At 30.4% G+C, this 22,946-nt stretch overlaps 1 protein-coding gene across 4 annotated transcripts in view; it reads right to left on the reverse strand.

Moving 5' to 3' along the window:
* Positions 1 to 22,946, reverse strand: part of LOC107449376 (3',5'-cyclic-AMP phosphodiesterase 4C) — a 154,564-nt gene that overhangs the window by 95,651 nt on the left and 35,967 nt on the right. Inside the window, exon 1 of one of the 4 annotated variants that reach the window (XM_043047741.2) lies at positions 17,437 to 17,574. The exons of 2 other annotated variants lie outside the window; for them this stretch is intronic. In XM_043047741.2, coding sequence (XP_042903675.1) covers positions 17,437 to 17,510 — 74 coding nt within the window. In that variant the 5' untranslated portion in view covers positions 17,511 to 17,574. Of the gene's footprint in view, positions 1 to 17,436; positions 17,575 to 22,946 lie in introns of those variants that run through there. One more of the 4 variants, XM_043047738.2, reaches the window with a different exon arrangement.

The raw sequence follows: 22,946 nt of genomic DNA on the forward strand, positions 1-22,946 counted from the left end.
ATCGTTCGTGCTTTAACACGTCATTCCTATACAAAAATTCACGCGAAACCACTCATCCAAGTTTGTCCCATGATAGACATTGGATTGACATTCTTTTATAAACATTCATTAACATTTTCCAAATGTTTTAGATCAGGGGTTTCCAACTTACATGAGGCCGGGGGCCACAATTAAACACACAAATCAAATGGCGGGCCGCAACTTTATCAAACTTTTTTGTAGGACTCTTTTATGTTTGAAGAAACATTAAATATTACTGTCAGTAAACAAAAGTATTGAATTACAAATTAAAATAAGAAGTAGATTTTTAAAAATATTTAATTGTTGTTAATAATAACTTTAAAGACATAAGTAAATAATAAAAATCGGGCTACAATAACTTTAATGTGCACCTATGTTTTAAATAATTAATATGCAGCAGATATCTAATTGTTAAGGTATTAAAACTTACATAGTAGCACACAAAATATTCAATGAGAAAATTGAGGTTTGTCTGCTGCAACCACCAGAGAATCGATATGTACATTTTAAATTTAAAATTTACAAATGTGTGGGTAAATATTTTCGTCCAAAATGAGTGGTTTCAAAAAGTTAAATCGGAGAATTTCTTCGAGAAAATTTTTGATACGCACATGCTAAATTATAATGACAAAATAAAAATAAAAAATGAAATAAAAAAGAGCAACATACACGATTATTTTTGTATTTGAATAAATATTTTCCTGGATGCAAAACCTAAAAAATAAATTTCTTTGCACCGTTGGTATGTTAAATTTCACAGAAACGAAGAAATTAGGTTTTTATTAACGAGAAAAGTATTTTAAACCCATATAGAATTTTTACGAAAATTGTCCGCAAAAAAATGATAACTTATATATTTTAGTTCGCGGGCCACAAAAAAAGGATTCGCGGGCCGGATGCCGCCCCCGGGCCGCCAGTTGGAAACCCCTGTTTTAGATCATTCAAAAGAAAATGTTTTTTTCAATCAATTTATGTTAATAATTACGTTAATAAATTATGTTTATAAATTAATCAATTTATGTTAATAAATTAACTCGATTATTAAAATGGATTGTCAAGTTAAGAAAAATGAGAGACACCTTCAAATCTAGTCCACGAAAGCTGTATATGGCGAAGATAAAAAAAGAGAACGTCAAAAATCAATCTGTCCGCTCAGTTGAATAGCACGAAAAATCGCAAAAAGGGAAGTGAGAATCAATTGTTAAAATCCAATTATAGACCTTTTTTAATTTCTTTGCTTTCAAAAAATTTTACACACACATTCTGGATTTATACAACTATTTCATAAAGATCGGAAATAAATGATTATTTTCTGATTAAAACAGCGGCTATTTCAACGCAAACATATCGTTATATTAAGTCTTCACCACTAGATATCAAAATCTAGTTCCGCTTTTCGTCAAATTTATTATTTCATTATTGAAATGGCTGGGTTAGTTTATTTTATAACCGTCGTTGAACAGCCGACCCAATTTTTGGGTTTACGACTACTAATGTTCCACTACGTAGAAATTTTTAACCCTAGTCCAGAAGACAAGGGAACTTCTGGATTAAGTATTGGGAGAAATTTTCCTTCGTAGAAGACTTTTTGATGGAACTAACCCGCATTTGTGCTACATGGAGAGGAAGACCACGATAACCTCTCACGGTTAGCCTGACGGCAAGGGAACTCAAACCCATGATCCGTCTACCACTCAGGATATTTCACGTCAGCACTGTAAGCCGGAATTCGTATTAGAAACCGGTTCACCTAATTGAAAGGCTCTATCCACTGACGGCTCTGATAAGTAATTTGTAATATCTCCAGCGTTTTCGCTACTGCATCAAAATTAGTTGAGAGGAAGGCTTTTGAAATTATTTATGTATGTCACAGAAAATAATTAAGTGTGTAAACACAAATAAATAAATAAAGTAGTAAAAATGTTCTGAAATGAAACAGAAATTATTAAAGCTTTCATTTAATCCCCTTTCAAAAATTTTTAATCATATCTTTTGCTTTGTTTTTATAATTTTAATGAAGTCAAACACTGCGTGATTATCCGGTCCTTTTTATGTTGGGTTAACTTTTTACGAAGATAATAACATACATTTTTCAAACCTTAAAATAAAGAACTGAACAAATATAATGGGTTGAAAGTAAGTTACTATAAAAATGGGAAAAAAATCATTTATTTCTAATGACGCTTATAGAGAAAACATAATCAATTTACTAGCTTAGCATAATGACATTCAATATAAGATAAAAACATTGTCAGTAAAAGTAACCGACCATAATTTTTTTTTAGGTATGAGAATGTTCAGAAGAAAAAAATTTTGAGAGACACAAAATGTTTGTTATTTTAATGAGCTAGAAATTGTTATTCCGCGATCTGACGGTTGATTTATAATGTATTTAAAATCTCATTTTAAGATGCGTCAGATAAAGTGCAAACAATAGAAAATCAATTAAAGCTATTAATTAATTAATTAACAATAGTCTGTAACATTGCAATGTGCCCTGTGGCAGAATTTTTTCGAGCTATTAGCGACAAAACTCTTCCGCAAGGTACTTTAAGTGTTACTACTTTAAAATAACAAAAGCACTGTGTTTACGAAACAATTATATTTAACGTGTAAAAATCTTTTATTCTAATAACATGGGCTTTCATTTTGTTGAAGGGGGGGGATTATTTTCTTCTTCGCATTTTGTAAATAATCATCATACTAAAAAAAAAATTAAAAATCATGAAATCCGTAGTAGCAATTGCCATAAAAAAAAGAAAAAAAGATCGACGATGAAATCAAGCAAATCGGACTCCTTAAATACGTGTTTCGTTTCGAGATTAGGTTGTTGTAATAAATAATAACGTATAAAAAAAATATCGGATATAAAAACTATTTAGAAATCATTAGCAATAACTGCCAAGAATTCAATAGAATTATTGCCTTAAAAAGTAAATACTCAAATGCGCGATTTGGATTTCTCATATTGTTTGAAATATATGGGGATATTTAAAATTCACGTGAAAATCAATATCAATAACTGCTGAAAATACAATCGAAACATTAAATTGATTTACAATACTATTAGCTTAAATTGAAAGGGTCAAAAAGTGATTATCGAAATGCATGATTCAAATATTGGGATTCTATAGAAAAGAAATGTAAATTAGAAAAGAAAAATCTTTCTGCAAGGGGAATTCAGAAAGGATCTAATTTGAACTAAATTCAGATTTCAGTATCAAAATACAATATCGGAATAACAGAACGGATAAACTTACTATTATTTATTTCGTACAGACAAACAACAATTATTTTACTTTAGTCTATATAGAGTAAATGCGAATTTTATATCTATATAAATGATTGCATTTTTTGTTATCTCAGGCTTTTATGAATTCCCAGTAACCATTAAAATATATAACAAACAGAAACAATTAAAGTTCTAATTATTCAGCCTCACTTTTGAATATTTATATAGAACTAACTCACTTATTGTAGCTGAATTTCACAAAACTGTGTAAGAGAAGAAGTATAATTGTGTAGATAAAAAATTGAATTATTTATAACAGACTGTGTTTTCAATATTACACGATTAGAAAATTTTAATAAAATCTAATCATTATTGATAATGAAAACCTTTTACAAATTTATGAAATCAAAACGGTTCTGTATTTATTTTCGCACATAAAAAAGGAGCTATTTTTACTGAAAATTAATAATGTTTTTATTTTAAAATGAGTATATGTTATTAGTAAATCGCGTGTGTTTTCGTATTCTCTATAAAAAGACAAAATTTCCTTCACATTTATATTAACTTTGGACCCCAAATTTTTTTCCGCTTCTTCTTTTAAGGGTTTGAGAAATGTAAGCAAATTTTACCTTGCATAAAAGGTCCGAATAATCAGGCAGTCTCTTAAAGAAGTGTTTTTTTTTAAAAGTCTGTTAAACAACAGAACTTACCAAGTGAAAGCTATGTATTATTATTTTTTTATATAAATCTACAAAAATTTTGTTTCATTTCAGTAATATATATTGTATATTGCTAACATTCTTAATTATTTTATGTGCTACAACTTACATAAACAGCCATCTCTCTCTACTAATTTTAATTCATCAGCAAAAAAATTAATGAAATAATAAATTTGACGTGTTCAAAGTTTAATTTTTACCGAGAATTGCGGCATCCCTGTTCGAATCGAAGGCTCGTGTAACCAACACATTATAAAGAGACAATCATAACTTATTTTTGCAATTCAACCAACTGCTAAGATCAATGATGCTATTATATGAGATCCATTATTTTCCACCCTATTTTGTCTTTAAAATTCAATGAAAAACATATCACTTCAATTTTTAAGGCCATATTAGAGTTTGGTTTTATCTTACTATTGGAACCCTTTGGGGAAGTTGGTGACTTCATGAGGTGACGATTGAACAGCAATCGAAGAAGTACAAAAGATTTGAATCGAAGGCTCTTGTTTCATTTGCATAAAGGTGCAAAGCACAGCTCGGTGCACGTCAGTGTTAATTTCAGATAACCACATTAAATCACATTCTTTGATATAATTTACAGCTATCCCATAACGGGCTTTAAAATTTAGAGCCATATTATGTAAAAGTTGAATATGTGCATTGATTTTGTTTCTGCTACAGTTTTCCAGAAACTTTCATACTTGTCTGGGAAAGATTGTGCAAAGCTATTTTAAGATTAATTTAAAGTCACACAATGAGTCACATCAATGTCACCAATTTAAAGTCACATCAATGGGTTAACATTGTAATGAAATACATTGAAAATAAAACAGATAGGTAGCATATTAAAAATCTCACGAATAAAAACCCATTACATGTATGTTTAAATATAAAAGTATGGCATATAAACTCGGGCAAGTCATGTAATTATTAAAAAACTGCAGTGCGTCTCATAATTTGATCTAGTTATTATAATATACTAATATAATACTCGATATAATAAAAATTCTATATTTATATAATATATCGCCAAATTTATCCTATCGTCAAATTTATATTATATATCGTATAATTTAACCAATTGATACACTAACATATACAAGTGCAGAACGATTTCAGTGACATAAAAACAATAAAGCTGTATAGTATCACCTAATAATTAAGATTTTACGTAGAATCTTNCACGTCAGTGTTAATTTCAGATAACCACATTAAATCACATTCTTTGATATAATTTACAGCTATCCCATAACGGGCTTTAAAATTTAGAGCCATATTATGTAAAAGTTGAATATGTGCATTGATTTTGTTTCTGCTACAGTTTTCCAGAAACTTTCATACTTGCCTGGGAAAGATTGTGCAAAGCTATTTTAAGATTAATTTAAAGTCACACAATGAGCATTTTATCAGAAATATCTAGTTATTATAATATACTAATATAATACTCGATATAATAAAAATTCTATATTTATATAATATATCGCCAAATTTATCCTATCGTCAAATTTATATTATATATCGTATAATTTAACCAATTGATACACTAACATATACAAGTGCAGAACGATTTCAGTGACATAAAAACAATAAAGCTGTATAGTATCACCTAATAATTAAGATTTTACATAGAATCTCACAGTGCGTTTAATAATTTAATCTTAATCCCGGGACTGTATATACTTTTGTGGTTCGCACAAGTAGATTTTGGCGGTCTAAGAAAATAGCATTATTTCGATGATTTTTGAATCACCTTTGCCCTTAGATGCAAAAACACGTCTCTGGTAGTTTTATATAAATAACATATCCTGGAAATTTCAATAAAATCGAGAATATCCAACCCTGTTTAACTCTTAAAAAAACTGGCTAATAAATGCAAAATTAAAATACAAAATATTACTGAGCAAGTGCGATTTAGGCTAAATTGTCTAAATATACAATTTCCAAATATTTCTAATATTGTGAACGGCAGCGGTGAAACAGAATTAAATAATTATTGAACTTAATATAAGTTTGTAAATATTTCATCGACTTTACTTCCGTTTGTTGCTAATTGCGATTTAAATGTTTGCATCATCACCATGTTATTATAAGTAATTAAAATTAGAATTAAATTAGCTTTAACTCTTAAAAAAACTGGATAATAAATGTAAAATTAAAATACAAAATATTATTGAACAAGTGCGATTTAGGCTAAATTGTCTAAATATACAGTTTCCAAATATTTCTAATATTGTGAACGGCAACGGTGAAACACAATTAAATAATTATTGAACTTAATATAAGTTTGTAAATATTTCATCGACTTTACTTCCGTTTGTTGCTAATTACGATTTAAATGTTTGCATCATCACCATGTTTATTATAAGTAATTAAAATAAGAATTAAAAACTTAAAACATAAAAAATTAAAAATTAAATTGGGAGAGTTTTTTTCCTTACTTGGAACTCACTAAGTACGCTGCGTATAAAATTAGCAAAATAAAACGTTTGTACAACGTGTTCTGACTAACGCTGTTGTTACTTAAATATTATCGTTATTTAAAAGCGTCATTAAAGCACACTTTAATTCAGGGCTGGAAACGAACATTTATCTTTGTTTGCTGGTCATGCTGACCTATAAGATTCTTCATGATTTAAAAACTTAATTGCTTCAAACTTATGAGACGGTAATGAAGTCTACATATTTTGAGCGCTCAAAAATAAGAGTCCATTCTTAAGACTCGCCAAACGTGAATGAGGAAACAGAAGTGAAGAAAGCTTGCAGGCCAACGAAAAATGGAAAATAAAGGTGAAAAACGAAACTAGAAAAACTGTGTTTGCCGAAAACTGAAAAAAGGTGAAGAAACAAAATTAGAAAAACTGCAGCAGCTGAGAGTGGTAAATTAGGGCAAAATGCATTTAAACACGCTATAAAGAGATGGCGTGGAACTCATTTAGTTTTAACAAGGGAATCGACATTCATATGAATGAAACAATATTCCAGGGAATCGAGATGAACTGATATGACACGAAATCGAATTCATACCCAAAACTCCAGCAATGCTCGACAATACATGATTTACCGCATTCTTGATAATGGAAATATTTCTTTAGACGAAATTTTAAAGCGCATCTGCTTTATACCGATGTAGTCAAAGTCACAATAATCAAGGAATGTTTTAAAAGTTCCAGTGATTTTCAATAATCATAGGTTCTTGAAATAATTTAATTTTGTTAACCAGTCTGAAAACGACTTTCATAAAGAAGAGCAATGTTAAGTAGGGGTAAATACAGAAATGTTCGGGCAATTAGGGTAATAAGAATAAACGATTTAAAGAAACAGAAACATGTTAACGATAAACAGAAGCGGTAAAAGATTATTACAAGAACATCTAAGAAAGATAATGTAAAATTTCTTTTTGTAAATTGAATGTTGGCGTGAATCGACTACAAAAGCTTCACTGTTGAATAAGACAAACGTATCATCAATATAACTTTTCCACCCTGAGAATTGGAACAAACTTTTTGTTCGAAATAGCGGATCACACATAATGGGAAGGTTGCCAGGGAATCAATTTGTTTATAGAATTTACCATTGAATTGGAAAGCAGTTTTTTAATCCTTCAATTTCAATAAAGAAGCAGTGAAATTCCTGCAACCATAGTAATCTTGTATTCAACTTGAAGATTCTCTCCCATCTGGTCTGACGGAGAATCTATTGACATTCATATAAAAGAAGAGAAGATTTTCTCCCACACGAGTCCTAAAAAGTCCAAAATGAGTATGTTTTTATACCCTCAGTAAGGTGAGTTGGTGTACAATCCCGGCCTGGCCTACTACTCCGATACCAACAACAACAATTAAAATTCAATAGACTCCTTTATTGAAATTGAAAATACAACATTATATCTACATAGACACGCTAATTTGAAGACTTCCTTGTTTATATTATTAACCGCTTCCCCGATTATCCCGAGTTAATTCGGGTATGTATTTATTGCTAATATTTATTATCCCGAGTAAACTCGGGCATAGCGGAATTCGTCAATACGTTTTGCTTTATCACGTTTTTATTCGGCCGGAAGCAACATAAAAAAAAAATAATAATCCGATGTGATTGGAAGTTTGCCTATATTTGTTTGAGAGTTTTGCTATTTGTGGGACTGCAGACGTGTTTTGTACAATTGTATATACGATGGTAGATGAATTTACATAGAAAAAAGAGTAAAAAATGGCGTGCGCGAGCGTAAAGTAAAAGTAATGCGGGTGATTTTTCAGATTATGAAAATGTGAACATATACAAAGACTAATATTTAACTTTTTTATTAACCCGAGATAATTTGGGATAGTAAACTGATGATAAAAATACATATTTTTTACGCATACAAAAATTAAAATCAGCTTGGAAAATATCAGTATTATGCCTTGTTTTAGTTCCTTGTATTTATTGTATTATTAAAATTTAAAAAAATATGTTGATTTTTTGCATTTTTTTCAAAAAAATTGGTAACTTAAGCGGTTAACAAAGAGTTTGAATGAACATTGATGCACATTCATTCTTTTTATTGTTTTCTTTCAGTGTTTATTTAAAATAATAGTACGATTAAAAAAAAAACAATTCAGATTAGATATTTTAAATGCAGTAATTTTATTTGAAGGGAAACGTTTGGAAGCGGAAGAAAATTAAAAAAAAGTCTCATAAGGAAAAAAAGTATTAGCAGAGAAAAACATAACCAAATTCATCAAAAGAAACTTAGTTGTGCGTAATCTTTACAGAAAAAGAAATGAATTTAAAAATAGATTATTCCGCAGGACTGTTCCATAGATATTTAGAATTCTTACAGTGAAAGAATAAACATAATAAGGATAGTATATAAGTATTCACACGGGAAAAAAATAAAAATGATTCCGTAGAATCATTAATGAGTAAAGCGAGATAAAAACATCTTTCGAACATCATTATTAAACGAAATTTTGATGTTTTTAATGGCGTCAGTAGTGATTCGTTATATTTCAACAGCCTTTTTTACCCGCTTAAATATTATAATGTGTGACTTCTTAAAATTAGCCTTGGTTTGAAATTTTAATAAATATTTTCAAAATTATTTGCCTTACCAATTTTTTTGCCCTTACCAATTATTTTTCAAAAAGGCAAAAATGTAACATTTTTTTTTTATTTCATTAATGAATACAAGGAAATACACAAGTTTTAAGTAGATGTGTAGTCAATTTACCATCAGTTTACCATCCCGAAACAGTCTTTGTATGATAGGGACAACACAAAAAGGCCTAATCTTAAACCGCCCAACTAATGAACAGCCCCGAACAAACCTTGCCAATCATAGCAAATTTTCTGGCAGAGTAAAACAAATTCTGCCGAGTTTTCTCGGGATCTATACATACCCGAGAAAATCAGGGGAAGGATAATTCAGATACTGCATTCATTTAAAATATTTTGTTTGTAAAGATATTTTTAAGACATTTTGTAAAGATATTTTATAATCAACTTCATCGTAGTTGAAAAGAAACTACAGTTTTTGAATTTCGATCAACTTTTCGATGAATTGTAATCCATTTCAAATTTAAATATTAATTTTTATTTCCATTTAAACATTCTGGGGATATGATTCGCTAATAGTTGCATTTTGGAATTTTATCAGTTTAGTTAAAACTTAAAAGAAGTTACTTTACAAAGATTTACTCTTTTTCCTTTTCGTGGAAATTTTTAATATGAAAGGTCTAAATAATTTATAGAAATACATTCATAAATTATAGTACTATCAATCCATGTAAAAATTTCATAATTAATTTATATTTATATCATATGTTTCTTTTTTTTACACAAATGCACACTAGGCTTTTTTTATACTTTTTCTCAANTAGGTGCACTAAATTTTATGCTAATTTAAGCAGAATATATCGTGGCATAGCATCACGTACTAAGCAGCTCCTTTTTTCATCTTTATATTACCAGCAATATCATTAACAAGACCTTGAGATACTTTCATCAGTATGACCCAATTTTTGGGTTTATGACTACTAACGTTCAATTGCGTAGCGTTGTAATTTTGAACCCAATTCAGAAGACAAGGGAACTCCTGGATTAAGCATTGGGAGCATTTCTTCTTTTAGGAGGACTTTTTGGATGGTACTAACTAGCATTTGCGTTCCATGGAGAGGAAAACCGCGAAATCTACCCACAGTTAGCATGACGGCAAGAGGACTCTAATCCATGATCAGTCTACCACAGAGGATATTTTACGTCAGCACTGTGGTCGGTGCAAGCCGGAATTCGTATTGACCAGCCATTGCTGGGACCTGGTTCACCTCATTAGAAGGCTCTATTCCCTGTGCCATCACGGCTAATATTTATAGTATTGTTGAGAACTACTGATGGCAGCTACGTTATATTATCCGCTATTCATAATTTTTTTTTCTTCTCTTTAATTTATCCATTACTATATCTGAGGATTTTTACTTTTACCACTGATGATTTGGTAATGGAATAAATTTCAATCTTTAATTATTCATGTATGCAAAATTTATTTATACAGAGTGGTCTTTTAAATTTAAAAATTCAATAAAAAATACAAATTAGACTATCACTTTAACCTGTTTAGGACCCAGTAAAACGAGAAAAAAAATGCAGCCTCAGGTCTCCAAAAGTATAGAGGCCATTCCAATATTATGCAAGCACTTAACGGGGATCAGGAATTTGCTTATTTTTCCTGATAAAGGGGGGTGGGGGAGAAGGGAATCAGAAATGCTTATGTAAGACATTAACCGCTTCCTTGATTATCCCGAGCTAACTCGGGTATGCATAATTTGCAAATATTTATTATCCCGAGTATTCTCGGGCATAACATAATTCGTTGTTTTATCACGTTTTTATTCGGCCGGAAGCAAAGTAAAAAATAATTATAATCCACTGTGATTGGAAGTTTGCCAATATTTGCTATTTGTGGAACTTCAGACGTGTTCTGTACAATTGTATCTACGATGATTGGGGAATTTACATAGAAAAAACAGTAAAAGCACGTGAAAGTAATGCAGGTGATTTTTCAGATTATGAAGATGTGAACATATACATAGTCTAATATTTAACTTTTTTTCATTTGCCCGAGATAATTTGGAATAGTAAACTGGTGGTAAATTAAATATTTTTTACGCATAAAAAAATTAAATTTTCAACTTATAACTTGTGAATTATTTTTTGTTTTAGTTCCATGTATTTCTTAATGAAATAAAAAATATGTTTACTTTTTGCATTTCTTTCCAAAACAAATTAGCAAGGGAATCGGTAAAGATCCTATTTTTTTCAAAATCCTCTCAAAAAGAAAAGAAACGTAACAAAAAAAAATACTCGTAAAAAAATATTTTCCCTGCAACAGAGATCAAAAGTTTTGAACACAAAAGGAAAATACAAAAATTTCCTGAAGAATATTCTACTCAGAATTTTAGAAAATAAATTAAAACGATGTAATATAAATGAAATAAAATAATCCTATAAAAAGGAATCAAATAAAGGAGATTAAACTTTATTTAATGCAAAGCTCTTTTATCCTAAAACTAGATTACTACGGTAAATGTCAAAGTTGAAGAAGAGGGACGTTGCCACTTTCTTACGAATGCATATTCGGGGGTTCGTGATTTTCTTATTTTTGCTGACAAGGGGTCGTATCATTGATAGTGCCTGAAAATATACAGTAATAAGACTTTAAACAAAACAAAACAGCGGCTAATCTGACCCGAAACATATAAAATTAAAAAAAATAAATAAAAGGTGCGGATAGAACGAACTTCAAACCCGGTCTCAACCTCCTAGATAAATCAAACTGCTTTGCGGAAATGAAATTAAATGAAACACCCGATTCTAAAGATCTAGTTCAACCAGCTTAAACCTGCTCGAGGATAGGTTTAAACTACAGAAAAGAGTTCAATGTCGATTTTAATAATATTTACTAACACAGCACAGCATCATTTCTCTTTTATGGATGGTTTGTAAATTAATTTTCCCGCATTGTTTAATAAGTTTTAAATAAATTATAAATACGTTCGAACTAATGAGAAGACATAATATAGTTGTTTTGAGTACACTATAAAAAATTTCGTGTGTATGAACACCAAACATGGTAGCAACTACTTTTATTCTAAATGATGTAGTAAAACGGAAACTCTTGGATCTAGTGTTTCACTATACAAATATTCTCCTCCACTTCTAAGTGTTTAATAACATTTACAATAAGATAAGATACTCATAGGAGCCAATTAAGTTATTTTTTCAATACAATATAAAGTAAGAACCATTTATTTAGAATGCATATACCCACTAATCCCCCCCCCAAAGAAAAATAAGTACGTAAATCAAACATCCACGTAGTTGTTGTTGTTGTTATAATTTACGTCGCACTAGATCGGCACAATGGGCCATTGGCGATGGTCTGGAAAACATCCAGGAGGATGATCCGAAGACATGCTATCACAATTTTGATCCTCTGCGGAGGGGATGGCACCCCCGCTTCGGTAGCCCGACGACCTGAGCGCGAAGTCGAGCAGTTTACGGTAGCACAGTTTACGGTAGCACAGTTTAACGAGGACCAATACCGCACACCCTCGGTCCCTATGCAGACTGATCCAAGTGGTCACCCTCCCGCACACTGACCGCAGCCAGTGATGCTTGACTTCGGTGATCTGCTGGAAACCGTGTCTTAACGATCAGTCCTATGCGGGACCCACGTAGTACCTTAAGATGAATTCGAACACGACTGAAAGCGGATAGAATTTATACATAATAAAATCGGTTAATATAGTTATCAGAGATTTAAAAATTTAAATATAATTATCCTTATTACACAGCTGAAAACATGCCTACATATTCAGCAGCGAATTCTTGTTTCTGTTGATGAATTTTTATTGGAATTTATTGGAATTACATACATTTGCGGGTATATATATATGGTGGCTTATTAAAAAGTATGGCTGCTCAGGTTATATAGCGCTCGCCACCCAACGAGGTGGTGACAGAGTCTCGAATCCCACCGTTAGCTGTTCGATACGAATTCTGCTCCTGCCTCGCATCGACCACAATGCAGATATAAATATCCTCAGTAGTAGATGGGATTATGGGGAAAAATCGACTTGTCATTGGACTAATTATGGGAGGTTCTCTTGTTTTTCCTCTCTATGTAACGTAAAACGTGTTAGTTACATTAAAAAGTTCTCCACAAAGGCAGGTTTGTCGTAAAGCTTGATCTAGGAGTTACCTTGTCTTCTGTATTAGGTTTAAAATTACAAAGCTACGGAGTTGAACAAGGATAGTTGTAAATTTAGAAATGGGTTGGTTGTTCAGCGATGGTTACAAAATAAAATGAAATATTGTTTGTTGCAAAAATATATTTATAATTATATATTGTTAGGTTAACTTCTTTTATGGTTAAAATTCTTTATGCAAAAGTATAATTAAATATTGAAAAAAAAAAGTATGCGCTTGTTTAACATGGAATAGGAACGCATTTTCCAGAAAAGATCCAGAAATTTATGACAACAAACAGGGGTTGAGGGATAATGTTTTCACGCCGATATTTTTAGAGGGGTCTACAGTATTCTCAAAAGTCAGATATTCAAAATTCGATTTTCCGGGAACTATTCGACCTATTTATTTACATTATTTTGCCATATTAAATTAAAATTGAAGAAAATGATATAAAAATGTGACTTTTTTCGACAATTAATTAATAAAATAATAAATATTTATAAAAAATTATTTTTTGCGGGAAATTATCCTTGGATAAATGGATTTTATTCTTTTGTGCTAAAAACGTTTTTGAAATATGGTGAACTGTGCAAAAAGTAAAATTAACATAAAGAGACTCACAGATTGCTGTTATTTTATGTAAGGAATCCGTCATAAAAAAAGGTATTGATAGAAAGTACCCTCAATAATTCCCCAAATTTTGTTTATCTGTGTCTTAAATGTACCCTCATACAAATCTTTTTATTGAAAATAATACTATTTCATCCAGATTTTGGTATATTTTTTGAGGGGACTATTTAGAAAGGTCCAAGATTATTAGATGTTAACATATATTAATTTTCACAATATTTTGCTTTTTTGCAATAAATTTAAAATAATTATTAAAATATTTTCTGGGAAGTCGTCTTTTTCTCTACAAATATTTGCCAGAAAACTTCTTTGATCATCTTATTTATTTAAACCTTTATTTTTGTAATTCCCGTTGGACGTAGGTTTTCATTTATTTTTTTTAAATTCTGCATATAGTTTTATAAACTTATATTAGTCTAGGTAGATAATATTTAATCTTTCCCAAAAATTATTTGTTAGCAGTAACCATATGCATTCGTTCTTTTGTTAATGTATTTAATATAAGGTCATTTTTTGTCCATTTTAACCGCTTCCCAGACTATCCCGAGTTAACTCGGGTACGTATTGCAAATATTTATCATCCCGATAAAACTCGGGCGTATCAGAATTTGTCAGTACATTTCGTTTTATCACGTTTCAACTCGGTTGGAAGCAAAAAACATAATCTGACTGAAACATGCTGTGATTGGAAGTTTGCCAAGTTTTATTTGAGCTGTGAGTTTGCACGCGCGTTTTGTGCGATTGCATATACGATGGTTGCCATACAGCAATAAGAGTAATAAAAAAATGGAGTATTCCTTCACTGACGTTTGAAAAGTATCATTTTGTGTTGTCCCTTGTTTAAAGAACTACCATACAAAGACTAATATTTAACTTATTTCACTTGCCCGAGATAACTTGGGACTGATTTTAAATTAAATGTTCTTTACACATAAATAAAATTCAAATTTCAACTTAAAACTTATACTTTATGTTTTGTTTTAATTCCTTGTATTTATTAAAAAAATAAAAAATATATGCTGATTTTTTGCATTTTTTTTCTCAAAATAAATTTTAAGGGAGGTGATTAAAAGGGCTATTTTATTATAGTATACTTCGTAAATATTTTATAACAAGTTCTCTTCATGAGAACTGCTATGATTTTAGATATAGTATAGCAAGTGAATAAATGAAGAATGAAAGAATGAATGGATCAGTAAATAAATGTATAAACAAGGCAATAAATAGCAGAGATTGTCATTGATGGGCATTTTAGCGATATCAGCGAATGAGTTGATAAATGTATAAAAAAACTTATAAATTAAGTTACTGCAGTCAACAATAATTTTTTTATTTTTTTAAAATTATTTTTAACAAAATGGCGACATTAAATGTAAAATACCTTTAAAATTGTATTTAAGCATGTACAATTATAAACGCAGCACGTGATTTAAAATATCTCAAGTGCACCAGAAACTATGCTGAGTATAAAAATCCTATGAAATGTAACCAAATCGAATGAAAATTGATTAAATCAACGAGTTTGAAAAACGTTGCTTAATATCACACCATTTAAAATTTGTAAAAGCTTATTGAAAGCTTCCAATGCATGGCAAAAAGTGTTTTTTTTTTTAAATTTATATGAGTTACATTGTGGCGACTCAAAGAATTAATCCGCTGACTAAAAATACTTCCGATTAATATTAGGAATTATATTTATTTTTAAATTCATAAATTAAAATATCAAAATATATCTCAATTTAAAATCGTTATTTCAGACTATTTCAGTGCAACTTTTTTTTATTAAGTGAATTCTTTTTATTTAGGATGTTCAGTATTTAGTTCCAGTTTATGAATGTAAACAACTACTACATTTAATACACGTTTCAGTATTATAGTATTTGAATTTTCAGATTTTAGACTCTTCTAACAATAATAAAATAAATACATGGGGCAAAAACTGTTATAATTGTTATTTGTTTTGTTCATATGTTTCTTAAATCAACATTTTATTTTATTTTATATCCGTCGTTGAACAGCCGACCCAGTTTTGGGTTTACGACTACAAATGTTCAACTCCGTACCCTTGTAATTTTCAACCAATTCAGAAGACAAGGAAACTCACGAATCATTACCCCCAGAGGTATGATTTGTTATGGGAACATGGGGGACTTAGCGACTCGACAGGCTCAACGTGCATCAGTCACCATTTACTACTCGGGGATTTTTCAGCCGGCGGAGATCGAACTCACGATTTCTTGGTTCCAGGCTATCACGGCCTAGCCGACAGAATTTAGAGTATTCGACGACTGATGTTCAACTCCGTAACCTTGTAATTTTGAACCCAATTCAGAAGACAAGAGAAATTGCTTTCGCGGAGGACATTTTGATTGAACTAACCCTCATTTGAGTTACACGGAGAGAAAATCACGATAACACCCCAAGGTTAGTCTAACTTCAAGGAAACCCATGATTCCTACTACTAAGAATATTTTATTCCAGCACTATGCGAACCGAGTGCGTTTAGACCCGCCATCGCTGGGATTCGAACTCACTGAGAGCTCTGTTTTCTGGGCCACCACCGCTCTTAAATCAACATCTAGGGTTGATATAGATTTTATAATTTTCTGGTAGAAATATTGCAATTAAAAATACAAAAGGCAATTTTGCACAAGACCACGCCATCGAAACAAATCAGAGAGCCTCTTTTAAAATACAGATTTCTTTGACAAGATTGAGTTAAGGGTGTTCAGTTTTACCCTGGGATTTCCTCCACCGGCCCTGTTTCTCATGATAAATATTTCCATATTTAAGACCCAACTATTTTTTTTTTTTTAAATTTTCTTCATAAAATAATTCAGATAAGAAGAAAAACTGTTTTATTTAATAGAAAACGTAGTCCAATGTTTAAAATACAATGCTATGAAAAATAATTTTATTTTTGAATTATTATTTAATATAACTGATTTCAATGACAGGAAAAAATACTTTTTTCTTTCTTGATTAGCTATGAACTGATTTCACATCATGAAAGTTTTATAAAGTTTATTTTCATATATACTTCCCTACACACTTTCATGTGTCACACTCTTTTCGCCGGATTGGATAAATTTATCAACCAATTATATNTAAGCTGCAAGTAAACAGCACTCATTAGATAAGTTCAAAATGAAGAATAAAACAAAGAAAAATTATAGACATATGAAATAAAGGGGGGTGGGAAATAATAAGTAAAAAATAACAAACTGCAGCTTATATATATATATATATATATATATATATCTGCGTGTGTGTGTGTTTGTTTGTTTGTTACTAGTAAAATAAAAAATAAAAATTGGCATGTGAAAATGAGTGATTGCATGAGGTAGAACAAAAATGAAAACTATTTCAGGCTAAATCTAAAAAAAAGCGTAAGCTATTTTTAGCCAATCTTTAAAAGCGTGGGTTATGTCACTTGATAGAATATATATAACTTGATAAAATATTTCAATCAAAATAAAGACTTTCTTAGATAAAAATTTTCAACTGAAGAGTAAGAATAGTGATTATGATAACAATTGTCCGTGGAGGAGGGAAAAAAAAAAAAAAAAAANAAAAAAAAAAAAAAAAAAAACCTCTCACCTATGTGGAGTAGCTGGCAAACTTTTTCTTCGTTGTATCGCACGAACTCTCCGTTGATTGAAAAAAGCAGCCATTCTCTGAACTTATCTCTGAGCATGCTCCGCTTTTTACCCACATCTTTGATACCTTGCCAGTATCTTTTTCTAAATAACACTTCATTTACTTTCTTTTTATGATGGATTCAAAACAAAAATTTCAACTAAAGATAATATAATTTTAAATAATACGTTGAAAGTCTGCTTAGTCTAACTATTAACTACAATACGTGTTGTCATTCAAATTTTATTTTGACTAACATTTCGTTAATAAAAAAAAATATTAAGCTCATTAATATCTGAATTTAATCTAGTTACAATCTAAATCCACAAAGAATATATATTTATTTAGAGAAAAAAATGGTTTTATGCATAATTTCATAAATTAGTTTTCCCATATCTTACAAGTAAATAAATATCTAACAAAACTTTAACTTCAGACAATGTATATAGTTCCATAAAAAAATAATAATACTACAGCGTTTTTTTCAACAAAGTATGAGATAGTAGCCAGAAAACCTCCGAAGAGTAGCAGAAATACTAAAATCTACTCATTGAAAACAGAAAATAATAAGATTACTCGATTTCTAATAAACCTATTAAATTAAAACGCGATAATTGGCTTGAGTATAGTATATTGTTTAAATTAATTCTTGCACTTGAATATTGTATTCCAGTAGCTATAGAAAAAAAAATTCCAGAAAAATCAATACCTAAGATTTGACAAAAAAACTTTGTTACGCTATTGTAGCATACCTGCCAACTTTTAATCCTTTCGAGAATGACTTTCCCCAGTGGTAGCAAAATGGAATTTAAATTACAATTTTAGGCAGTAACATACGCTTTATTTTGTAAAAGCTGATACGACTAACGCTACTGTATTACATATTAATATGTATGTTTAATTCTGTTAAAAATAGTGGTGGTCAAAAAGATTATAAATTAAGTTTATAAATGTAAGAAATTTATATAAAGCATTCATTTCACTACCACTTTAAATATAGAAATAAAATTTTACGCCAAATGCGTAAAAGTTGGCAGGTATGTTGTAGTGTTTCTACCATTACAAAAATACAACGCATATGGAAAATTTTGATGTTGCACAATTGCATATGTGAGGAATTCAATCCACAAACTGGAATAGAGGAGCTAAATCCAAAAACCGAGACACCACTTATCTTTGGCGATTAACTTATCTAAAATTCAAAATTTAATTCACGCAATCTATCTTGCCAAAGATAAGTGGTGACATTCGGACGTGATGTGAACATGCCTACCTTGACTGAAACTCCCACTTCGATATGAACACGCCTACCTTGACTGAAACTGCCACTTCGATATGAACACGCCTACCTTGACAGTAACGCCCATTTCGATTTGAGCACGTCTACCTCGGTGGATTGTCCACATTGAACAGATGACTTGCGACTGCGACCTTATCCACCTCTTCGCGCTTTTCCTACTCAGTCTCGATCACACAACGTATACACTCGACTGCTAAAGACAACATAGGAGTGACCACGACAGTGAACTTCATACAGCTCTCGTGATCAGCACTCAAAAGTACGGTGATCTTAACACAGATCTCCCAGTTCTTCACAAAACAGTAATAAATCAACTAGTGGTATCCACGCATCGAATTCAGTCATCACTGTAATTCTGGTGGGGGAAGTACTGTAGTGTGTCTACCACTACAAAAATACAATTTCAATTCACTAATATATAAGACATGTTAACTCGGTACCTTTTCATAGATGAAGGTCGATAAAAACTCTCTCTGGATTATTCTTGATGGAAATAGTGTGATTTGAAAGCTAGAACAGAATATTTTTTCAAACAAGCTTGTTAAGGTTGAATTGAAGTCTAGATATGATCGAATAAGAAGCATCTGATTTTGTTACACAACTTGTATTGTAAGTATTTTTCTTTCTGTCAATAGATTAAGTACAAATTTTATGTATACTACTTTTGTCACGTACTTTATATTACTATCTATCTGAAAATGTAGGGTATATTTTTACTCTGAATTGAATGGAATCAATCCCGAGAACCAATAGTTTATATGTTATCAGGCGGCCATTATTACTGTGATGGTTCAAGTATTGTCTCAAGGAAAAAAAATAAAATCGTATAAGTAAAAATCTCATTTATTAAGTAAGAACTAGCATATTCAAAATGGCCATATTTAAAACACAACAAATCATAAAAAAAAGGAACATTCTCTACATCGAAAAGTTTTGTTAGCATGAATGATATTTTAATGATTGGGAGGCCCAAAAAGGGTCGCCACGAATTTGAAATTGATTAAATTTGTTCCTAACGGAGCATCGGCGAATTATCGAAATGTAACCCAACCAAAATAAAACCCCATAATCAATATTAGGTTTGAAAATACTTTGGCGATCGCCATCAAGAGTGTGAGAATTATTATTATCATGTAACTGAAGCATATTTGTGGTATAAGAAATTAATAATAAAGAGTTATAAATAGATTTTTGTTTTCGATTAGGCACGGCAGTGAATTAATGAGTCTACATTAGTATTGAAATAAAAAGTTAGCCATAAAAAAAGAATAAAATATTTTATGTTTGCTTTTATAAAGATTAACTCATTGATTTAATTTAAATATAATTCGATAAATAATGATTAAAAAAGTAAGTTTAAGTAATTAAAGATATTNTTCTTTTTTCCAATCTATAGCGGAAGTCGCGGTTGTCAAAGCAACAAGTCGCAAGTCCGACTATATCGTTCATTCGACTCCCCAAAAGTTTTTGGAACATGGTCGGAGTATTTAAAAAGTCTTTCATCCCTGAAAAGATAAGAGAGTAGTAGAGTAGGAGACGGCATTGTTTTAGCAAGGTCAACCACTTTTACCCCAGCCAGCAGATTGACATGTGAAGAAAGGTTTATTGGGGGCTTCAATACTTTCGCTCCGCGGAAGAAAAAAATTTTCAACAAAATATCATTTACTGCATAAAAATTTTTTCCGCGCGGAAATTTATGAAAGAAGAGCGGAAGATATGGAAAAATCTGAAAAAAGCGGAAATCAGCGGATCCGCGGAAGAATCACATCCCTGTTGATTAAATGAAACATATATGAAACAATACCTCACTTGTCTGTATAGCAATTTAAACTATTTGTCTGATCATTCAATTCAGCGTAAAAAACTACGTCTGAAAATATGCCTGTTTAAAAGAGATTCCTCCTCAATTCGCCCCTATTTTTCTCCAAAAAAGTAAAAAGGCTCAGGGGATAGAGTGATCGTCTTCCAATGAGGCGAACCGGGTTCAAATCCCAGTCGATACGAATTCCGGCTTGCACCGACCATAGTGCATGGGTTAGAGTCCCCTTGCCGTTGGGCTAACCGTGTAATTTTTTCGTGGTTTTCCTCTGTATGTAACTCAAATGCGGGTTAGATCCATCACAAAGTCCTCCACGAAGGCAAATTTCTCCTAACACTCGATCCAAGAGATCCCTTGTCTTCTGGATTAGGTCAAAATGACAAGGCTACGGAGTTGAACATTAGTAGTCGTAAACCCATAGAATTGGGTCGGCTGTTATTAAAAAAAAGAGCAGAGACAAGAGTTGGGGATTTTTCAGGTATCATTTATATTAAGAATAGCAAAGCTGTTGGTCAAAAATTATCTTGGGTATTAATTTTTCTGAAGAAAAGTTTTAATTTTACGTAATTTCGGCTAGTATTTTATGCTTTTTTTTATCAAAAAAATGTAATAAATATTAAAAATAAAGATTATTTTTTAGTTTAAAAAATACTATTCTATTTCTTTGAACTAGTAGAGGAGGAGCAGCCTACTAAAAGTTGTTTTGAGTTAATAGCATGATTTTATTGCAAGATGTAATAGTAATTCTGTTTTTCTACAAATTTCAGCTCTAAAGAAAGTTCTTTACAATATTTCGCATAAGTGTTTGCATCTAAATAAATTCAGAAGCTAAAAAGTTACGCAGTCACTTTAAATAGCTTAAATAATCATATGATCGGATTGTACAAGGACTCATTTTTATTGGTTTAAGAGGGTGACCTCAAATACGCTAATTAGTTAGTACAGATACAAAAACGTACTTTCTCGGAATAAACACGCATTCTTTGTTAACACTAGAAAGACTGAAATAGCCCAAACATCGTGAAAGAATAACTAATGTATAAAGAAATTTGCTTAAAATTGATTTTAAATATTTTTGATATTATTTTCAGTTATATAACAAATTATTAGTAAATAGCAACAATAAAAATAATAATAAAAGTCACAAAGTGTTGTCACAAATTGCGTCATTATATACATAATTGTTTTTCTAATTGAAATTAAAAAGCAGTCAAAATAACTTCTTTGGGCAATCTAGTGTTAAAGGACCCTCAAAGTGAGAAATATGGTCCTAATTATTTTTGTAAGGAGAGTGGTCCAAAGTTTGGGCTTCTCAATGTTAATTTTACTTTTGAGCCATAAGTGGACGATTTTGTTAAGCGAATTGAAAAAGTTTTGCACACGATTATAAACTTCATTTATCCAAAGATAATTACATGCAAAAAACATTTTTTTAAAATTATTATTCACTTTTTTATTATATTTAATAGTCAAAAAAATTTTGAAACGTAAGCTACACAAATTTTCACATTAATTTAAAGAATATAATTTTAAATGATGAAATACAAAATTTAAATTAAATCGGTCAAATCGTTCCTAAGAAACTGAATTCTTAAAACGTAGTTTATTTAAAATCTGATTTTTCAAGCCAATTCAACCGATAGCATTCAAACATTTTTTTTTACTCATAAAATTGCATTCTTTAAAATGATGAAAATTTCTATACCTAAAATGAAATATATTTTGTACTGTTTTTGAATAATAAGGAAAAATGAGGAAATTATGAATTATTTTATTTCATTTATTTATTTATTATTTATGGTATTGGTTTTTCGAACAATTTTATAATAGTGTTGCGAAATTTCTGGATTCGTTTAAACATTTCCCGAGATATGGCGAAATATGCAAAAAGTAAACATTGAGGAGTCAAAACTTTAGACCACTGTTCTGACCAAATTATTGTTACCCATATTTTCTAGAAAGTAGCTATCCCTTATATTTTGAGGGTCTTAATTCATCGTTGAAAAAGAGGTTTCTTTAGAGAAATTCAGATTTATCTTTGACTTCGTAACTTAAAATACCGTCTACACTAATTAATTAGCAAGTTTCAGGTCACTCCTTCCACTCACTCAAATTTCGTCCTAGTACGTTCGATCATTAGATCAAAAGTAATTCAGAGTAATTTTTTTTCTTTTTAACATTAGAACTGCTTAAATTTTTGCATTTATGCAATTTAAAGGAAAATAATTTCTTAAATTGTCAAAATTTCTATCAGTTACTCAACTTTTTATCTATCTTTACTTTATTATTTTACAAACTATGTAAAGTATGTATTTATATATATATATATATTTCATATGTTTCTTAAATCAA

This window comes from Parasteatoda tepidariorum, chromosome X2 (assembly GCF_043381705.1).
Source record: "Parasteatoda tepidariorum isolate YZ-2023 chromosome X2, CAS_Ptep_4.0, whole genome shotgun sequence".
Taxonomy (NCBI): Eukaryota; Metazoa; Arthropoda; class Arachnida; order Araneae; family Theridiidae; genus Parasteatoda; species Parasteatoda tepidariorum.